This window comes from Takifugu rubripes, chromosome 7, assembly GCF_901000725.2.
Source record: "Takifugu rubripes chromosome 7, fTakRub1.2, whole genome shotgun sequence".
NCBI lineage: Eukaryota > Metazoa > Chordata > Actinopteri > Tetraodontiformes > Tetraodontidae > Takifugu > Takifugu rubripes.
Genome location: NC_042291.1, coordinates 4,749,268 through 4,768,769, shown reverse-complemented (window position 1 = coordinate 4,768,769; position 19,502 = coordinate 4,749,268). Strand labels below are relative to the sequence as shown.

General features: G+C 43.1%; 1 protein-coding gene and 1 long non-coding RNA gene across 4 annotated transcripts; one reads left to right on the top strand and one right to left on the bottom strand.

The window, feature by feature from the left end:
* Positions 1-383: 383 nt before the first annotated feature.
* Positions 384-1,224, bottom strand: LOC115250446 (uncharacterized). The gene is made up of 3 exons (XR_003888997.1): positions 1,169-1,224; positions 702-1,052; positions 384-487 (listed from the first exon to the last, which is right to left on the bottom strand). It is a non-coding gene; the product is annotated as an uncharacterized lncRNA (long non-coding RNA).
* Positions 1,225-6,810: 5,586 nt separating this feature from the next.
* LOC115250435 (uncharacterized) lies at positions 6,811-12,533 on the top strand. 3 transcript variants are annotated; one of them, XM_029839013.1, is made up of 3 exons: positions 6,811-6,876; positions 7,073-7,102; positions 9,635-12,533. In XM_029839013.1, the coding sequence occupies exon 3, from the start codon at positions 9,644-9,646 to the stop codon at positions 11,687-11,689; it is 2,046 nt and encodes a 681-aa protein (XP_029694873.1). In that variant the 5' UTR covers positions 6,811-6,876; positions 7,073-7,102; positions 9,635-9,643; the 3' UTR covers positions 11,690-12,533. The 3 variants fall into 3 exon arrangements, with proteins under 3 accessions (XP_029694873.1, XP_029694874.1, XP_029694875.1); XM_029839014.1 differs by lacking the exon at positions 7,073-7,102 and having other exon boundaries at positions 6,840-6,876; XM_029839015.1 differs by lacking the exons at positions 6,811-6,876; positions 7,073-7,102 and adding an exon at positions 9,351-9,543.
* Positions 12,534-19,502: the final 6,969 nt, after the last annotated feature.

The following is a 19,502-nucleotide window of genomic DNA, read 5'->3' as shown; positions in this document are numbered from 1 at the left end:
CAGGTAGAGTGGAGCAGAGGCAGGGAGAGTTGAGAATTACTGGGGCAGAGGGACAGGAGGGACCTGGGGGAATGGGGCTGTGACAGTAAATACTGTGAAAAAACCTTTTCTTCTGCTAGCATTTTCTCCTGTCTGCATTTTCGGATAAATGCTTAGTATTTTGGATTCTGTTATAACATGAGGTTTAATAAACTGGATTTATTCATTTCCTGTTCCAAGAAACCAATCACAGTTGTGACTCTAACACTAAACAAACGCATCACATTTCAACCTGTAACCCTTATCCACATTTATCTGAGTTGAACTTGTCCTGGTTGGGCAACAATAATCTTGCAACCAATTGGATCTTTTCCATCCATGTGTCTCCTGATACTTTTTCTCACCTGATTTCTATCCAAACGTCTGGATGCCACTGGCCCATGACGAATTTCATTCAGAGATCAGAACCTTCAAGAAGGAGACTGTGGTTGAGTGAGCATCGTGAGGACTGTTGGAGATAAAACAACCAAAGTCCAAAAGAACAGAGGAAAAACAAAATATGAGACTACTCCAGAACTTTTCTTCCAATTTGCAGATTTGTTTTGGCACTAAAATGATTGATCAATTACCAATCAATGAGATAATCTTAGCAGCAAGTCAATATCAATAAAGACCTCCTAAATAGTGCATATTCACCAGATGCAACATTTACTGACACCCACCTGTGGAGTTTGTCCTGCCCAGGCTGATTATCTGGTATGAACACCATAGCCAGCCTCGCCATTCCTGCTGCCTACTGTCTGCATTTGTGTATCCATCCCAATCTGCCCATCAGCCCGGGCTGTAAATTGTCCCAAATTAAGCTCAAATTAAGCCAGGATCTTCGTCACTCTGCATCTTCTCCCCCATGAGATCATCACTTCTCAGAGGTTCCTCAAGCCACCATTTGACCGTTCCATATTCTGCCATCTGACAGGGGTTCACATCACTCTCTCACAGCTGTGGGTGGCATTTTCCAATGGGGATCTGATCCCACAGGACTCTTGAACAGAAGTTTTGATGCCATGAGACACCTATTGAGCCCATGAGAAAGGTCATTGTCAGTATGAGAGCTGGGTCAGAAGAATGGCCTTCTTCAGATAGCTGCCTTCTACAGCCAAGAACACTGCTGACCTTGTCCTGAACACACCTTTTTGTCCATCTTCTGGTAGATTAGTTCAGCAATCCAGGATTGTGCCATTGGGGGGATTACCTTACGAAAGTAGGGTTCAAACATAAGGATTTTTTGTAGATATTAAGAGATATTTTGTAAAAAATAAAACATCAGACAGTTTTGCTCTGATAATCCCAGCACAGATTCTGTCCCACTACTGATCTAGAATCTTATCCTCCAAGCCAGAAATCTCAATGATCACATATCACCAAACAAACATGAAGAAGAAGAAACAAAGTAACAGATGGAAAATATAACACATAATATAGAAGAAGACATAGAAGAGAGAATGATGGTGGTCTTGGGACCGTTTTTAATGGAAAAATCCCAAACTACAAATACAAAGACTGGAGGAAATCCTGGAGGCAGCAGGAACATGCTTGTTTTTATTTACGGCTGCTTCCTTAGTCCTCAGTCAGCTTGTGTCTTGATTGGCTACATTTGGTCCACCTGTCAATTCAGTCCTGACTCAGGGGTCGTCAGCTTTTACCACACATGGAGATTGTAGGTCAAAATATTGAAGGGTTTAATATTTACAATTGTCAGCCCAGCTGTTTTTGGACTCAATTATGAGGAATAATTCCCTATTAACACACCTCAGACCACAGAATCAACCTATGGGACAAACTTAGAGGATACGGGATAATGGGGAGTTTGTCATCCAAAAACACTGATTGAGCTAACCCCACTTTGAGAATGATTCTGTCATCTGAGTCATGAGTCCAAACAAATTATCTTATTTCTTCCACTTTTCCTCTTTATTAGTCAAACCTGCCTAAAGCAAGTTAAAAACTGCTTCTGCCTCTCTGTGACTCCCTTCACATGAATAAGACTCACTGCACTTGTAGCTAATAACACTGGGTGCATCAGCTTTAGCGAGGTGTGATCACACCGTCAGAACTCTGACGATGTTGGTTGGGCTGGGGTGTCCGATGGTGACCTATACCCAGATACACATTTACCACTTGTGGATCCACCAATCAACATATGGCAGAGAAACACAAAGCAAACACAGTAAAGAGATTTTTATACCAACAGTTTAATCGTTCCAGTTTTGTATAAAAGTATAAAAAGACCCCAGACATCAAGGCTCAGGAGCAGCTTCCTCCCTCTTCATCACTCTATTTATCAATCTATCATCCATCGGTCACAGGTAGAAACTGGACCCAGATGCAGCACATAAACAACGGAGGAGCACTTAGCAGGAAATGTTATTTTATTCAAAAGCAGTTTCAGTTTGTAATGAGAGCTCGCACCAAAGTCATTCCGGAAGTAAGTCCACTGTTTGATAATAATACCAAGACGACCAAGAATGACCAAGAATGTGGAAAACTCAGGCCGACAGTAGCAGACAGGGAGCAGGCAGAGACTTAAGGCGATAAAAATAAGGCAATTTTCCAGAACGGGGAAAGAACAGGCAGGCCAGGAACGGGAATGTTCAATACAGAGAAATCAGTCCAAGAATCAATGCTGGAAGGTCTGGAATGAGCACAAAACAATCTAACAAAGAGTGAGTGAAAGAAGTTTAAAAACCTGGAGGAAGAACAGGCATGTATGTATGTCTGTCTGTCTGTCTGTCTGTCTGTCCGTCCTCCGTCCGTCACTATCTCAACCCTCGACAGGTCAGTTAGTCCCCCTCCCAGCAGTTCCACTAAAAGCCAGTATCCTGCAAGTGTCCCACCAGTGTCCTGACAGCGGACCACCAGTGTCTCACCACTGGACCAACATTATCCTGCCAGTGGACAACCAGAGTCCCACCAGTGGACACCAGTGTCCTGCCAGCGGACCACCAGTGTCCCACCACTGGACACTAGTGTCCTGCCAGCGGACCACCAGTGTCCTACCACTATCCCACCAGTGGACCACCAGTGTCCTGCCAGTGGACCACCAGTGTCTCACCACTGGACCAACATTATCCTGCCAGTGGACAACCAGAGTCCCACCAGTGGACACCAGTGTCCTGCCAGCGGACCACCAGTGTCCCACCACTGGACACCACTATCCTGCCAGTGGACCACCAGTGTCCTACCACTATCCCACCAGTGGACCACCAGTGTCCCACCACTGGACCAACATTACCCCACCAGTGTCCTACCACTATCCTGCCAGTGGACCACCAGTGTCCCACCACTGGACCAACATTATCCTGCCAGTGTCCCACCAGTGTCCTGCCAGCGGACCACCAGTGGACACCAGTGGACACCAGTGTCCTGCCAGCGGACCACCAGTGGACACCAGTGGACACCAGTGTCCTGCCAGCGGACCACCCTACTCTTTCCAATGCTCACAGCAACTTCTGTCTTTTCTCAACACTTTAAATCTATAAGAATTTTAATGCAGACAAAGGTGTAAACTGTTCAAATGTTAAAATGTGGAACAGACTTTCACCTCAGAGTTGATAGATTTGATCTTCACACCATCTGGTCCCTTCACAAGCCCTCCTCATTAACATATAGGATATTTAAGGGTCTGTCAAGAGCAGTGAGTCCACTTGTGCTTCAGCTGCCACACAGTTCTGCTTCTCCACACAGAAAAGGTAAGAGATCAGATTTAGAACAGACTACAGATCAATTTATGATCAAAAATTTAGGTCTAATTCCTCTTGTCTCTATTCTTCTCTGGGACACAACTCATTTCCTTTCATTTTCCCACCGATGTTGTGCTCAAACCAAATGAATGCAAAGCTTTTTTCTCACCCACCTGCTCTTTCTGTGCTGCATTCCACAAATTAAACTCAGCCACAAGATCGCTGCTCAGGTAATCTAATTTTATTACACACAACCCAACAAACTGATTGATAATCCCAACTGGGTCCAAACACACCTATAAACGCCGAAAAAACACGACTGACATACAGGTGTGTCAGGTTAATGCTTAGCAGCTCATGCTAAAAGCACCACTCAATGTGGGATTTAAAGTAGAAAATATATATATAAAACAAAAATCTTTCCTTATATGATATTGCATAATCACACTAAGATATAAATAATCTTGAAATGTTTCATTTTAATGAGTGAAAGAGAGAGTCAAACATTTAAGTAAATTTGTGTATTTTAGAATGTCCTTCAATGGCCAATGAGTCGCAAATGTTGATGACAAAACCTTCCATTTAGACTCCCTAAGGTGTTCCGTCTTATAGACAGCACTTTGACATAAGAACACTGGGTGTTTCAGAACATCATGTGATCACATCAAAATATTTCAGGTTCCATACAAACACACAGCTACCAGCACGTCTGGCCAAGAAAGAAGGTGAGACACTACAATGAAGTCTGGTGAATGAAGATGATGGTTTTACTTGCCGACGGTTGTCAGGACATTTGTCTTCTTCTGAATGAGTCCAGCTCAGAAGAAGCAGTTTTTTCTTTTGTGTAATAGTCTGTTTATAAAACCTGAATCATCTAAATGTCTGAAAATTTCATTGATTTCATGATAAAGGCTGAATATGTTCTTCCAAATGAGACTTCCCTGTTTGCTTTATGATCAGATGTTCCTAACTTCATCCAAACAGTAGAGTGCGACACATTAACACCAAATAGGACCAGTGTCCTGGTAGTGTTAATGGCCCCTCCTAAGAATCTATTCTGGATAGTTGATGCCACAATTCGAACTCCCAGTCCTTAAATAAATCCACAGAATATTCCAGTACATTTTACCTTAAAACCCAGAGATGTCACATGTAGGAGACATAAAGACTTGTGATCAGTTTAATCCACAATAAGAGACAAAGTGGATCTGTTTTCACACAGTTGGAGATTTCCATAGTGATGCAGAGATGAAGCTTAATAAATTAGTGAAACTTTTCAGTAAGTTGTGACAAATTGGTGCCATGTACACGGTTTACAACCTAGAGATATGTGTCAACCAGGGGGTCCTAGAACTGCTGATACCTCTGGAGCTCCAGGTCAGATCGCCATGTGGTGGGGCCGTTTCCCAGTAGCTGACAGTGAACAAATAATCTGTTCAACACTTTGATGTAAAAGCACATTTAATGGAGTTACTCTACGTTCTATCCGATCATGTGACAGATTATTTATTAGTGCAAGGTTCATGTCTGCCAGGCTGAAGATGTGAGCTGCTCAGCACCTGTACAGACAGGATGTTTGCCCTTTTCCTCTCTGTGATTGTCCTTGGAGCTCTACTGTGTTTAGGCGCCCTCTGCTGTACACCTGGATGCTAAGTACTAGGTTTGTTTACACTAATTGGACGTGCAAATAAAATCATTAAAGAAATTAATCAGTTTTTGGTCTCGTTATTTACTCAGTCATAAATAACCATCAGACTCTTTATCTATGATTATTATTTTTAAACTCTGTTGTTGTTTCACATATTAAACTGGACAAAGTCCAGGTGGAGGTCACCCAGTTCACCTGAGCTGATGGCTCAAAGGTTCACCACTGTCGTCAGGTGAGTCCTGCAGGTCTGCTTCTTCACAACTACTTGACCCACATTTTAAAGTATCAGCAGTTAAAGTCATAAAGAATTAATGATTTGTTCACTTGTGGTTTACATGTACTAAAGTTCATGCTGAACATGTTTAAAATGAGAATCTAATGGTTTAAAAGTTGAACCCAGCAGGAGAATATATCATTCCTATTCACCTTCTGGTTAAATCAGGGGTGTCCAAACTACGGCCCGCGGGCCAACGGCGGCCCTTCGTCCATTTTTAATTGGTTTGCAAGACATTTTATAAATAGAATAGAATATGGCCCGCACTTCAACTTTTGCTTGAGTGTATTGCACCTCTTAGTTTTAAAACAGGAAAAGCTACTGTTGGCATCAAGGCAGTTGCTCCACCAAAAAGGAAAACCCTGCTTTTGCGCACCATTTTCCTATATTTGTATTCTTTTTCTGAATAACTCAATAAAGATCCATTTATGGAAAGCTGTGATGAAGGCAGTTTTGTCTTTAATTACATTCAACGATATAACATATTTGACCACTTTTAATTGATTTTTCTAACTTTAATACACTAAAGTTAAAGCTATATACCTAATTTCTAGTAAGTGGCCCAGCCCCTCCTATATTTTTATGTATGGGGCCCTCGGTATAAAAGTTTGGACAACCCTGGATTAAATCAATACTCGATGTTTGATAACAGGAAGAGCTGAACACTGATCAATTCAAATGTCAAGAAAGGTGGAAAATGCAAAAGTCAGAAAAGATTCTCATAGAGAAATGTGCTACTCTAATTTAATCTTCTAAAACTGAAAGCATTTAGGATTCTTTCACTTTCTAAAAGAGCACATGGTGGACCAGGACAAAGCAGTTCAGATTCTTTCACTTTCTAAAAGAGCACATGGGGAACCAGGAGGACAAATACTGTAGCTGAAAGATTGTTTCATTGAAAGCAGCAGATGCCCGATTAAGATGAATTTTTCAATGATTTAAGCAAACAAATATGAAATGACTAAAGTATTCCATGAAGCAAATATCAGTGGAAGCTGATGATCTCTCATGTCATATAGAGCCACATGCTTTATTGTGCTCAAGGTCACTTGAAGATAAAGATAACCATAAACCTCATGTCTGGTTGTCCCCCTCACAAATCCTGCCCATTTGTTCATATATTGCCCGTCATTTCGAAACCAAAACTAAAAACACCCTATTTAAGGGTCTGTCGGGACCACTGAGTCCACTTCTGCTTCAGCTGCCACAGAGTCCTGCTTCTCCACACAGGAAAGGTAAAAGATCAGATTCATATCAGACTACAGATCACTTTATGATCACACATGTTGGTCTAATTCCTCTTGTCGCTATGAACTCTTCTCTGGGACACAACTCGTTTCCTTTAGATTTTTCCCACCGATGTTGCGCTCAAACCGCTGAATGCAAAGCTTTGTTCTCACCCACCGTCTCTTTCTGTGCTGCATTCCACAGATTAAACTCGGCTACAAGATCGCTGCTCAGGTAATCTGTTTATTGCACTCACAACCCAACAAACTGATTGATAATCCTGAATGGGTCCAAACACGCCAACATAACCCGAAAAAACACGATTGACAAGAAGCTGCGTCACGTTATTGCTACGCAGCTAATGCTACTGGAAATATGTATGTGGTAATAAAGCCCCAAGGCAACAATCAAGTCGCTGAGAAACAGTTATGGATACGAGTACGTTGGGAGGCGTCTTTCAGAGATAACGTTTCACTTTTATCGTCTCCGTCTCCTGCATCTGGGCCGGTTGAGGGAGGAGCTACGGGCTGGTGACGCGGCGATTGCTAATCGGTGATTGGACAGTATAAAAATTAACCGGACCTGCTTATATGACGTCAGCAGACCACAACCCCGAGACGAAGAAAATCCTCGACACAAACTGCATTTGAAAAGATTCCGCATTTACAAAATACATAACAAAATGTTCAAAAAGCCCATGTTTAGCAATAAATAACAAATATTTAAACTCTGCTTTTCTAAAGGACACACATATATTCAGACTTACCTGATACTGAAAAGTAAATTTAAACAGATTAGGAAAGAGCACCAGTGAGGAAGTAGTTTTATTGTGTTTACATGACATTTAGCTGGATCATGTGACCTACCTGATCACATAGTACCTGTATTTGAACCTTTGGTATCTATGTTTCTATATAGATAAAATCAGTGTAAAGCTTTTAACAATACTTTAATCAAACAAATGGAGGATCAACAGAATTCAGTGAAAGTCTTGATCTTCTGGATCCTTTGTCAATGTAAGTGACAAATACCAAATGCAAATGTTTAACTTCAGCATTTTATCTAAATCAGCACAAATGTTATTTATTTACCATTTTAGTCACAGAGCTGATGGCAGACTAACATATTTAAGAGAATAGCAACCTCACTTTAACGTGTTTCCAGTAGATTTAGTCATCATTGTTTCCTCATATAATATTGGGTGAAGTTTCCCAAGTAGCTATATTCCTCCATTAAAATCAACTAAACCTTTATTAAGTTTTGTCACTCATCATTACATGTTTGTGGTGGCCGATTAAAGATGTTGTTTCTTTTGCCTCACACTTAATGGTGCTCATTGTGCATCTCAAATTGTGTAGCGGTGAGACACATCAGTCAGACACATTGCGCATATTGTGCAAAATGGAGACTCTCAATCGTGAGCCCTGCACAGTGCAAGTTCTTCATAAAGGGAGGGGCGGCCCTGTTTGTGCCAATTATGAGCTTGCCAAGTGCCAACTCCCAGAATTCTTTCCTGTGAAATTCTCTCCAATCCTGGGAGTTGACAGGTTTCCAGTCTGACACCCTGAAGCAAGACGCTAAGCAGGAAAGAATATAGCCATGTTACACATTTGCAAACTGTAGGTCCTGGGCTACATGGGTTTATAAACTTACCAAGCACCAAATGCCATACGGCTCCAATATGTCATCCAACTAGCCACATTTCTAGTTCTATGGCTACGATACGCACACATCACAGCCTGGAGAAATAGAGCAAAATCACCATCGGTGCGCTCTACACCTCTTCTGAGTGTGAAAACTATTTTATTGGTTGATCAACATCATTTCCAGTTTTATTTCGTGGGACATATGACTCATTCTTTTTGTCACTATTGTTGATGATATATTGATATAAAGTGATTCCAGACACTTCTTTGATTTTCATGAAACACGTTAAATGCACGTTTTTATGTATTTAACATCTAACCGTTGCTTTAGCAAAGTGGAAAGTTGAGTGGTTACCCATTTTATAATCACATATGGACTTTAGGTTAGTTTACCTCACAATAGCTGTTGATAATAACCTTTGGAGCACATTATCTCCACCTACAGGACTGGAGTGGAGATTTCTGTTCCTAATTTTTGATACTTGTGATGATGGTTTTTGTTGTTACTATGGTTGATGATGTATTGATATAAAGTGATTCCAGACATTTCTTTCATTTTCTTGAAACATGTTAAATGCACTGCATTTAATAAATATTTAGCAAGAAAAAAACCACAATCAGCATCCCAGAATGATGAAAAGAACACAGAATTTGAGGGGTTTTTTTTGGTAATTTTATAAAAAAAGAAAGTAAACTATTGCAGTGAGAACAGCTTTAGGGTTTGTGAGGTTCTTGATTTCTCTTGATCGTCTTTGAAACTCAACTAAAGTCTGCTGAATAGACAGATTGGGCATCTGCTTCACACATGACAAAATGACAGGAAAGATAGTAGAAGATTTGGCAAACAGCAAATTAAGGTGATCAGGTTGATTCTGAGCTGCAACGGCATCAATCCAAAGGGATTCTGTAACTAAAATCTCATGCAGTGTCTTTCAGACCAGGGGAGTGCAAATCTTGATCTATGCAAACCAGGTTGCTAAGCCACTGTCTTCTTGACATAAGGGGAACTCTTCTCTTCTTACATTCAGAGTAGTTTTGCTGTAGATTTAGCAGTTAACTTTGAATATTTCATCAGAGTAGAAAAGTACTTGAAATCCTCTGTCCTGTCCTTTCTCTCCAGTATCGAAACATGGCCAACCAGATCGTAAAGACCACTCAAAGTCTCACCACTGCAGCAGAGATGCGGGAGACCACCAAAATGCTGATGCAGCCCAATGCAAACTGGGAGGAATACCTGACCCCTGCTCCTCTCTCTATTGCTATAATGGGGGAGTTGGTGTTCATCTCCTCCTGTGAAGATTTCTCCATCAATGAGAACCGCCCAGAAGGAGGTTTCAAGTACATCAAGTACCCAAACTCCTTCAGAGCCTGTCTGATGCAAGTGTGTAACTCAGGCTGGCAGGCTTTTAATGAGGCCCACAAGAACATGGATCAAATCCGTATTCACACGGGAACAGTTCCTGATTACATGAAGGCGGCAGTCAATGTTCTCTTTAACGGCAGTGATGATGTGGTCAAAACTCTTCTGCCAAACCAGCTGGACAACATCCGTGACATAGCAGAGGAGTGTGTGATATTGGCAGAAGGTGTTGAAAAGAAGTACCTTGATGTCATCTGCTTAATCCAGGAGCTGCTGGAGGCCTGTGTCAATGCTAAACATTTCTATGGAGAAGAGCTTGAAAAGGTGAAGATGAAGCTAGAGGAAACTAAAATGAAAGAGAAGACAGCCAAGCAGCTGAATGAACGGTCCAAGAAAGCAATGGAGGACTTGGAAAAGGAGATGGAAGGAGCACAAGAGGCATTCAACAGCGCCATGAATTCCATTCCCACCGGGTGGGAGATGATCGCCATGGATTTCGTGGAAGGAATCTCCTCAGCAGTAACAGGAATACTGAATGGATTCGTTTCCAGAACAAGTAACTCATCTGGGGGAGCAGGTGGATCACCCACAACCCTAAATGACAGTGATACAAAGGTTGATGAGATTGCACAAATAAGAGTCTGCAGCAAATCTGAGGAGATTCTGAAACTGGCAGGGCTTCTAAAAGGGTTCGTCAAAAATGGAGAAATAGACTGGAAGGACCTGTACGATCAGAAAAATAAAAGGTGTTCCAAGGCTAACTGGATTGAAGAGCAATTTGAAAGGATCACTGGGGAACTGAAAACGTTACCAGAGGAGAAACTATGTGACAGAGCACTGTCCATCTGTGAGCGTGGCATCAACATTTGTGAAGAGATGAACATGTATTCTCCAGAACACAAGTGGAATGACAAGCAGACCAAAAAGATGGTTAAAAGCATCAAAAAGTTGCATGAAGATTCACTTGCTTTTGACTCCAAGAGCAAGAAAATTTCAGGTACTCCTGCTCTGACCCCCAAACCACCAATGATGTTCAAGACGGAGAACAACTCAGAACACAAATCAGCCGGTCAGACAGCTTCTGAAAATGCTCGTTACAAGATTGAGCTGAGCAGAGAACAACTCAAACAAACGCGTGACTCCTATCAAAAGAGTGTGGAGAACATGGAGAAGAATGAAAGGGAACTGACTGAGATTCTGTGTGAGATGCAAAAATGCAACATCAAAGAGATTGACTTTGACACCACCATCAAAATGCTGGTCAAGGGTCTGGACGCCATGGGCAGGGTCAAAGAGCAATGGGAGAAGATGGTTCGCTTCTTCCAGATGGTCTCCAACATTGTCAAAACCAGCCTCAGCAAGACCCTGAAAAACTTTGTTACTACATGTGATGACTCAAAGAAACTTTCTTACAACGACAAGCTCTTCACAAAAGACCTCCTGTACAACCAAGCCTTCCAAGCCTCCAACGTTGCCAGCCTGGTCCACATGATCTCAGGGACGTACACTGAGGTGTCCAGCAAGTACCTGATGGACAGAGTGAGCAGCCTGGGCAGGCTCATGGCCATGGATAAGGACAGACCTGAGTTCCATCAAGAGCGCGCCATGCTGCAGCAGTCCTGCCAGGACGCTCAGAGAGGTATTCTGCAGCTGGTGATCAAGAACAAAAAAGACTTTGAGAGGAAGACCGATGCAAGAATGGAGAAAATCGAGTGTGAACTGAAGGCCATTCTTCCTGCTGCCCCACCCCAGGAGACTGAGAGGATTAAAGAAATTGTCCAGGCTGGCTTTGAAGGACAGGAGGACTACTGCTAATTCAACACGATTTAGAATAATTAAACTGTCGTCACATCAGCGCTTTGAGCAAAAGATACTACACAACTGCTTTTTGATGCTAATTACTTACAAACATGTGCAAGAAGACTTGGTCAAAGTTTGTAAACTAGTTTTGGGACTCATGTTTTAATCTGCCCTCCACAAAAGTGAGACCTTGGGAGAAAATCATCAAGGCACAGCCAAAAAAAACCAAACCTGGTTGAAGAGACGACGCCAGTCTGACAGTAGAATGTGAGTGATCACATTTGATCTGTGAGTCCTGTTTTTATGCTGAGCTGTTGTCTTCTTCAGATTGGGGTTTTAAATCGGATTGATCTCACAAAATCTCTGATGCATCACCTTTGCATGGATTCACTTACTGTTCTGATCTTCTGAAGACCCTGTTTGTTGACCTTCACACAAAGAAAACACTCTTAATAGAGTGATGTGGACGCAGGACTCAAGGAGGTGCGCACAGCATGAGACCAGACTGGAGAACGATCACAGATATGAAGTGGACTAAAGCTCTACATCATCATCTCCTATCAGACGGACCATGTGGTGGCCAATAAAAAGATCACAGTAAAACTCAATGGTGAAAGAACAAGTGTCCAAGTAATTTCTGACCTGCTTAGTTTCTTTAATGAAACCTGGGATGCAACATGCGTGTTATTATAGTTATTAGTCAGAATTAGTACTTAGTGTTGGTAATGTGTGTTGTTATTATTAGACTGCTCATGGTGAAGGTCCTGAGGAACGCTGACTGCTTTGGTGCTTTTGCTGACAGTAGCATTGATGTTTATTCTGTGACGGCAGTAAATAAAGGTCTCCTGTTTAGACTGAACTGTTGTCTTGTCTCCTTCTGCCCATGACTGCTGTAAGGATTGATGTGTCAGATAAATGTCTTTATTTGTGATGGTACTTCCTAAACTAGCACATGTACAGTATGTAACCGTGCCCTCTGTTTAGCTGGAGGAATTTATCAGATCAAATGAAACACCTCAAAAATAACATCATATTAAAAGACATCACTTCTACAAGAACCATAAGGTCAAAGAGAAGTCAAACATCTCTTCTTTCTGTGCAGTATGAATTTTGATTCATGCAATTTTCAAATGCTGGACACAAAGAAAATAGGAGATATGAGGACATTCTGAGTTATCTGTAAAAGTCCCAGTTATCATTCCTGGGATGTACTCCAGTACTCAGTGGCAGACACTGCATGGATGGTTTCATTCATCATGCTTCCACTACATTGAACTCATGTATATTTGAGGAGAACAACTTCATATTGGTGAAAGTGTAGTTCGGGCGATGAGTAAGCTAGACTGAGGCAGTGAAAGGTGTTTGTCATAATGAGCTTTTTCTTTTTTCTTTAATATTTAGGTCTCCATCTTTCAGTCTAGTGTGATCATGGCTTGGAATATTTCCTGTAGGTATGTATCACAACCACAAGACTTCACAGTTTACATACAGTTTGATCCAAGGTAGTTTTCTCTGTCAACTGGACTGGGTTTCTTCTCTTGAAGACGTTTCGCCTTCTATCCAGAAGGCTTCTTCAGTTCTGAAACCGCTGGGGAGAGAGCTTGAAAATATATAGCCCCTGTGGACCATTTGCATGCTAATGATCCGGGTGGTCACCTGAGAGTCGTTAGCAGGGTCGTTGGTCGGGTCGTTCACCTAGTTTCTGTTGAGGTGTCTCCCCTTTGTCTGCTGGGTCACATGGTGATGAGTCACTGGGTCTCCTGGAATGGTGTGAATGTTTGTTTTGCTGTTGGAAGGAGTGGAGGACTGCATTGTATGTGGGTGATAGGAAGTGCCTCAGGCCACCACCTCTGTTCAAGGATGGTTTCTCCAATTTAACATGGATAGCTTCCTTAACCCCCCTTTCAAACCAGCGGTCTTCTCTTCTTCCTTGCATTCCTCCTGGCACTGTACAGCATAAACAACATTACTTTGTTTGGGTCTTGGTGTCTTGTCCTTTGCATCTTGCATCACATTTTGGGAAAGATACCCTTCGGTTGGTGCGAGAGCTTGAGAAAACAGCCAAGAAGTTAGCGGACTTTAAGAACCACCTCCGCTACAACCTCAGATGTCGACAGCAGAAGATGACTCCCACCTGTCTACGCATCAGATCAACAGTAAAAGGACACAGAGCCCAGGTAATTCTTCACATGACGGAAAAACGCTTACTCAATGAAAGGATCAGACAAATCCACTTTACCATAAACACCCTGGAAGCTAAGTTAGACGAAAGAAGGGAGGAACTACACCTACTGCACCCTTCTGAAGTAATGGAAGAAATAGCCAAACTCGTTTCCAGGACCAACACACTAGGACCAAGGAACGTCAGATCCGAAGATTCACCACCCTACTGGCAAAACACAACCCCAGCGGAACCAACCCTTTCTCCAACCATGACACATCCCTGTCTGACTCACAACGGGAGAAATGGGTAAAAAACCTATCAGACAGGGAGCTCACACAAACCGAGGAGGAAGTGCTGTCCAAAGGTTTGAATTTTTCAGTCACCCCTGAAGAGGTACCGACTGTCGAACTCATCACAGCCACTGAGACTGCCATCAGAAACAACAAACTCCCGGAAGCAGAAGCAGAACAGATCAGACTCAAGGTAACAGCCGCTCTCGCTAGTGCAAAACCTCCCACCTCCAATATCACGAATGAGGAAAGAAGAGCCATTGCATCCTTAGCCAAGGACAAGAACATCACCATCTTACCAGCTGACAAAGGTAGGTGCACGGTCGTACTTAATACCACTGACTATGACACCAAGATACTCAGTCTCCTGACAGATACCGCCACATATGAGAAACTCAAGCGGGACCCCACCAGCTCATACAAGAAGAAGGTGGTAGACTTACTACAGAAGCTGGAAAAGGATAAAGCCATTGACAGACCACAATACTACCGTCTATATCCAGGAGAAACCATCCCTTGCATTTATGGATTGCCCAAGATCCACAAACCAGGGACCCCTCTCAGACCCATAGTAAGCAGTATCAATTCTGTAACCTACAACATTTCCAAATACTTGGCCTCCATCTTGTCTCCCATGGTTGGCAAGACCCCACACCACATCAAAAACTCCCAAGACTTTGCTCAAAAAGTCGTTGGACTCACACTACTTCCAGAAGAGACTATGGTATCTTATGATGTCACGTCACTCTTCACGTGCATCCCCACCGCCAGCGCCATAGACACCATCCACAAGCACCTTCTATTGGACAAGAACCTTACAGAAAGAACCACCTTAACACCGGCCCAAATCTGCACCATGCTGGACCTGTGTTTGAACACCACCTATTTCCAGTACAGAGAAGGCTTCTACAGGCAGAAACATGGCTGTGCCATGGGCTCACCAGTATCCCCTATAGTTGCCAATCTATACATGGAGAAGGTGGAATCCCAGGCCCTGACATCCTTCACAGGAACTGCGCCAAGCCACTGGTTCAGGTATGTTGATGACACCTGGGTCAAAATTCAAACACAAGAATTGGAAGCTTTCTCCGATCACCTCAACAAAACAGACGAACATGTAAAATTCACCCGGGAAGATGTAAAAGGAAACAGTCTGGCCTTTCTGGACTGCGCGGTCAAGATCACTGAGGACAGAAATCTCACCATCAAAGTCTACAGAAAACCTACACATACTGACCAGTACCTCCAGTTTGACTCTCACCATCCACTGGAACACAAGTTGGGAGTGATCAGAACCCTCCAACACCGGGCCAGAGAAATACCCACCACATCCCAAGGCAGAAAGAAGGAACAGGACCACATTAAGACAGCTCTCAAAACATGTGGCTACCCAGGCTGGGCCTTCACCAGGACCTCAAGAAAGCGAGACCTCAGCAAAGGAGAGGAGGAGAGAAACAAACGTCGCAGCGTTTCCATCCCCTACCTGTCTGGAGTCTCAGAGAAGTTTAGGAGGATCCTCCAGAAACACGAAATACCGGTTCATTTCAAACCCAGCAACACTCTCAGACAGAGGTTAGTACACCCAAAGGACAAGACACCAAGACCCAAACAAAGTAATGTTGTTTATGCTGTACAGTGCCAGGAGGAATGCAAGGAACTGTACATTGGGGAAACCAAACAACCTCTCCACAGAAGAATGGCACAACACAGACGTGCCACCTCTTCGGGCCAGGTTTCAGCAGTCCACTTACACTTAAAGGAGAGTGGGCACTCCTTCGAGGACAGCCAAGTAAGGATACTGGCCAGAGAAGACCGCTGGTTTGAAAGGGGGGTTAAGGAAGCTATCCATGTTAAATTGGAGAAACCATCCTTGAACAGAGGTGGTGGCCTGAGGCACTTCCTATCACCCACATACAATGCAGTCCTCCACTCCTTCCAACAGCAAAACAAACATTCACACCATTCCAGGAGACCCAGTGACTCATCACCATGTGACCCAGCAGACAAAGGGGAGACACCTCAACAGAAACTAGGTGAACGACCCGACCAACGACCCTGCTAACGACTCTCAGGTGACCACCCGGATCATTAGCATGCAAATGGTCCACAGGGGCTATATATTTTCAAGCTCTCTCCCCAGCGGTTTCAGAACTGAAGAAGCCTTCTGGATAGAAGGCGAAACGTCTTCAAGAGAAGAAACTCAGTCCAGTTGACAGAGAAAACTACCTTGGATACAATGACCTGGATGACTGAGAATTTACACAGACATCATACAGTTTGATCAACAGTCAGAATTAGGGCTGTCCAAATGATCACATTAACTTGCTTATGTCAAAATGAATACATTCACTTTGACAGTCGGCCTCACAGGAAGTCTGTGGGTCCGACCAGCTGCAGCTGTCAGTCCTGCTGTCCACAGTTCTGTTCATGTGGGCTGAAGAGAAGCTACCTGAAGTCCAGGTCCGACAATGACGTGATAATTAAGGCGTTAACACTGACATCACTAATCATAATAGATACTGTTGTGGCTGGATTGTGTGTGTCGTCCGTAAACAGGTCAGAACATTTGCATATGAGCCAAAATTGTCCAACATTTCACACAGTTATTTTTTAACGCACAAAAACCTACATGGATGCTCCACATTTAAGGTACCTTGACACTAACCCACTGTAAAGCCAAGAGTTGAGGTGTGAAGAGCGAAGGAGAGCATCAGCTAACAGCTCACCATCAGCTCAGCTTCTGTTTTACCCGAACCTACAGCTACGTCCCAGGTGGGCCTTTTGGTGCCACAGTAATTATTGCCCCTGCTACCACAGGTGTCCAGAACTATAAATACTAATAAACCATAAAAGAGAAAAATAACAGCAACGATCAGCCAATGCAGAAATACATAAACAAGGTTTATAGATGGTTCACAAATATAAATGTAAACATATTGAAACACCGTAATGTCCTGTCGAGTGTTCGGTAAGTCGACCCTGTTGGTCCAGGTTCTTAAGGCTTTCCTTTTTGGACTCACAGTTCTGTAGGTTCCCAGGACAGGGAGCTGAGGAAAGTGGCCCAGGCTGTGATCATCCCACTAAAGAGTGGACTCCAGTCCTTCAATAAAGTTTCAGAGATCCTCCTCAGTGTCCATGCAGACATGGTCCTTCCTGACACTCAAACCTTTCATGATATAAGAAGACAGATTCTAAATATGAAACGACAACTAGAAAGCTCTGAGAGGATAGCTGCAGAGGAGCTCCAGGACCTGGACAGGCAGACTGAGGTTCTCACTGCAGACCAGGGTCGTTTAGCAAGGCTGAAAAAGGAGAAACAGTTAGAGTTAGACAAGCTACAAAAACAGCTGGGCTCTTACAAGTCTTCTTTGGAGACCTACAAAGATGCTCTGAACACGCAGAGGAGAAACCTGGAATCAGCAAAAGAAACTTTAGAGAACATGAGAAAGAAGAGGGATGAAGCAGAGACGATGAGGAATGTAGGACTTGGTCTGCTGGCCATCCCATTCATTGGATGGGCTGTTGGTGAGTAAATAAAAGTTGAAGCTTCAGATGATTTGAAACATGTTCAGTGATTTTGTGTTTGACTAAAGTTACTAGAAGACAAGTGTGAGACACACTGAAGACGTCTTTGGACAATCACGATCTGGTCATGTGAATCTACTTTACATTTATTTCAGGCCCTGTTGTGGCTATTGCTGGTGCAATAGATATGGATCAGGCCTCTGGTGCCGTCGACACAGCTAGAAGTGAGGTGGACAGCTGTGAATCTCAGGTCACAAAATACCGCAACAAAGTGTCGGAGTTCCAGAGCTTGATCTCCAAAGCTGAACGTGAAATCCAAGATGTTGACCACAAAATTCATCAGACCGACTCCAACCTGCGAGATTTGTCTGGGAGGCGGGAGGTTGTTGCTGATGTTCAGAATAAAATGAGGAGAGTTGTCAATCAGCTGGGGGTGCTGAGTGGGATAGGGAATGTGGCAGAGCTGCAGACCTGGCATCTGGTCCTATTGGAGCCTGTGATGAAGGTGATGGAGGAGATGACAACAGCACTGGGTCGGATCACTGGAGAGGAGCTGCTGATCACAGAAGGGATAAAGAGCCTGTTGGGGCGCATGAAGAGGAACCAGGAACAACTAAAGTGCCTGGTTGATGCTAAACAGGGAGCAGATGATGAGTATTATTAACTGATGTTCTGCTGTTTGGTGAATTCTAACATAGAAACACCTGTGGCTCATTGATAACAAGCTGTCAGGACATTTGTTCTCTTCTGAATGAGTCCAGCTCAGGAGAAGCAGTTTTTTTCTTTTGTGTAATACTTTATTTATAAAACCTGGATCATCTAAATGTCTGAAAATTTTAACGGCTGAATATGTTCTTCCAAATGAGACTTCTCTGTTTTATGATCAGATGTTCCTCAGGATACAACAATGAACTCCTGCTACTAATTGAATTTTGTTTGGAGGGTTTTCATTTCAGGTGTTGTTCTGCAAAACTAGAACAAGTCATCATGAGGTAGACGGAAATCTACAGCTCAGCCGTAGAGGCCGAGGCAACGCTTTAATTCCAGATGGGATAGCTTTATTGACGCTCTAGTTTCTCTGTCAGGTGAATGAAGATCCAATTCTTTTCCCTTGTCGATGGACAAAATATCTTTATTTCCATTCAAAAAGGGTTAAAGTGCTCAACACCAAACAAACATCAGCACACAAATCTCAGCATGTTGTTGCGCAGCGATCAAAAACCGGTTTGGCCCTTCCACTTGGAAAAAACCTGCGTAGACACAAAGTTTCCTGCTTTTCTCCAGCTAACTTCATCCAAACAGGAGAGTGCGACACATTAGCACCAAATAGGACCAGTGTCCTGGTAGTGTTAATGGCCCCGCCTAAGAATCTATTCTGGATAGTTGATGCCACGATTCGAACTCCCAGCCCTGAAATAATTCCGCAGAATATTCCAGTACATTTTATTACCTTAAAACCCAGAGATGTCACACTTACAGATATATGTAAACCAGGGGGTCCTAGAACTGCTGCCTCTGTCTCTGCAGAGACAGTGTTGATACCTCTGGTGTTGGAGCTCTAGGTCAGATCGCCATGTGGTGATGCTGTTTCCCAGTAGCTGATAGTGAACAACTCATTCTCTGTTCAACACTTTGATGTAAAAGCACATTTAATGGAGTTACTCTACGTTCTATCCGATCATGTGACAGATTATTTATTAGTGGAAGGTTCATGTCTGCCAGGCTGAAGATGTGAGCTGCTCAGCACCTGTACAGACAGGATGTTTGCCCTTTTCCTCTCTGTGATTGTCCTTGGAGCTCTACTGGAGCAAATGTCAGTGGATACTGATGAGCTCTCATGTCTGCTGCT

Excerpts from the sequence above, each read along its gene's own strand:
- LOC115250435 (XM_029839013.1), top strand. The coding sequence starts at position 9,644 with ATGGCCAACCAGATCGTAAAGACCACTCAAAGTCTCACCACTGCAGCA.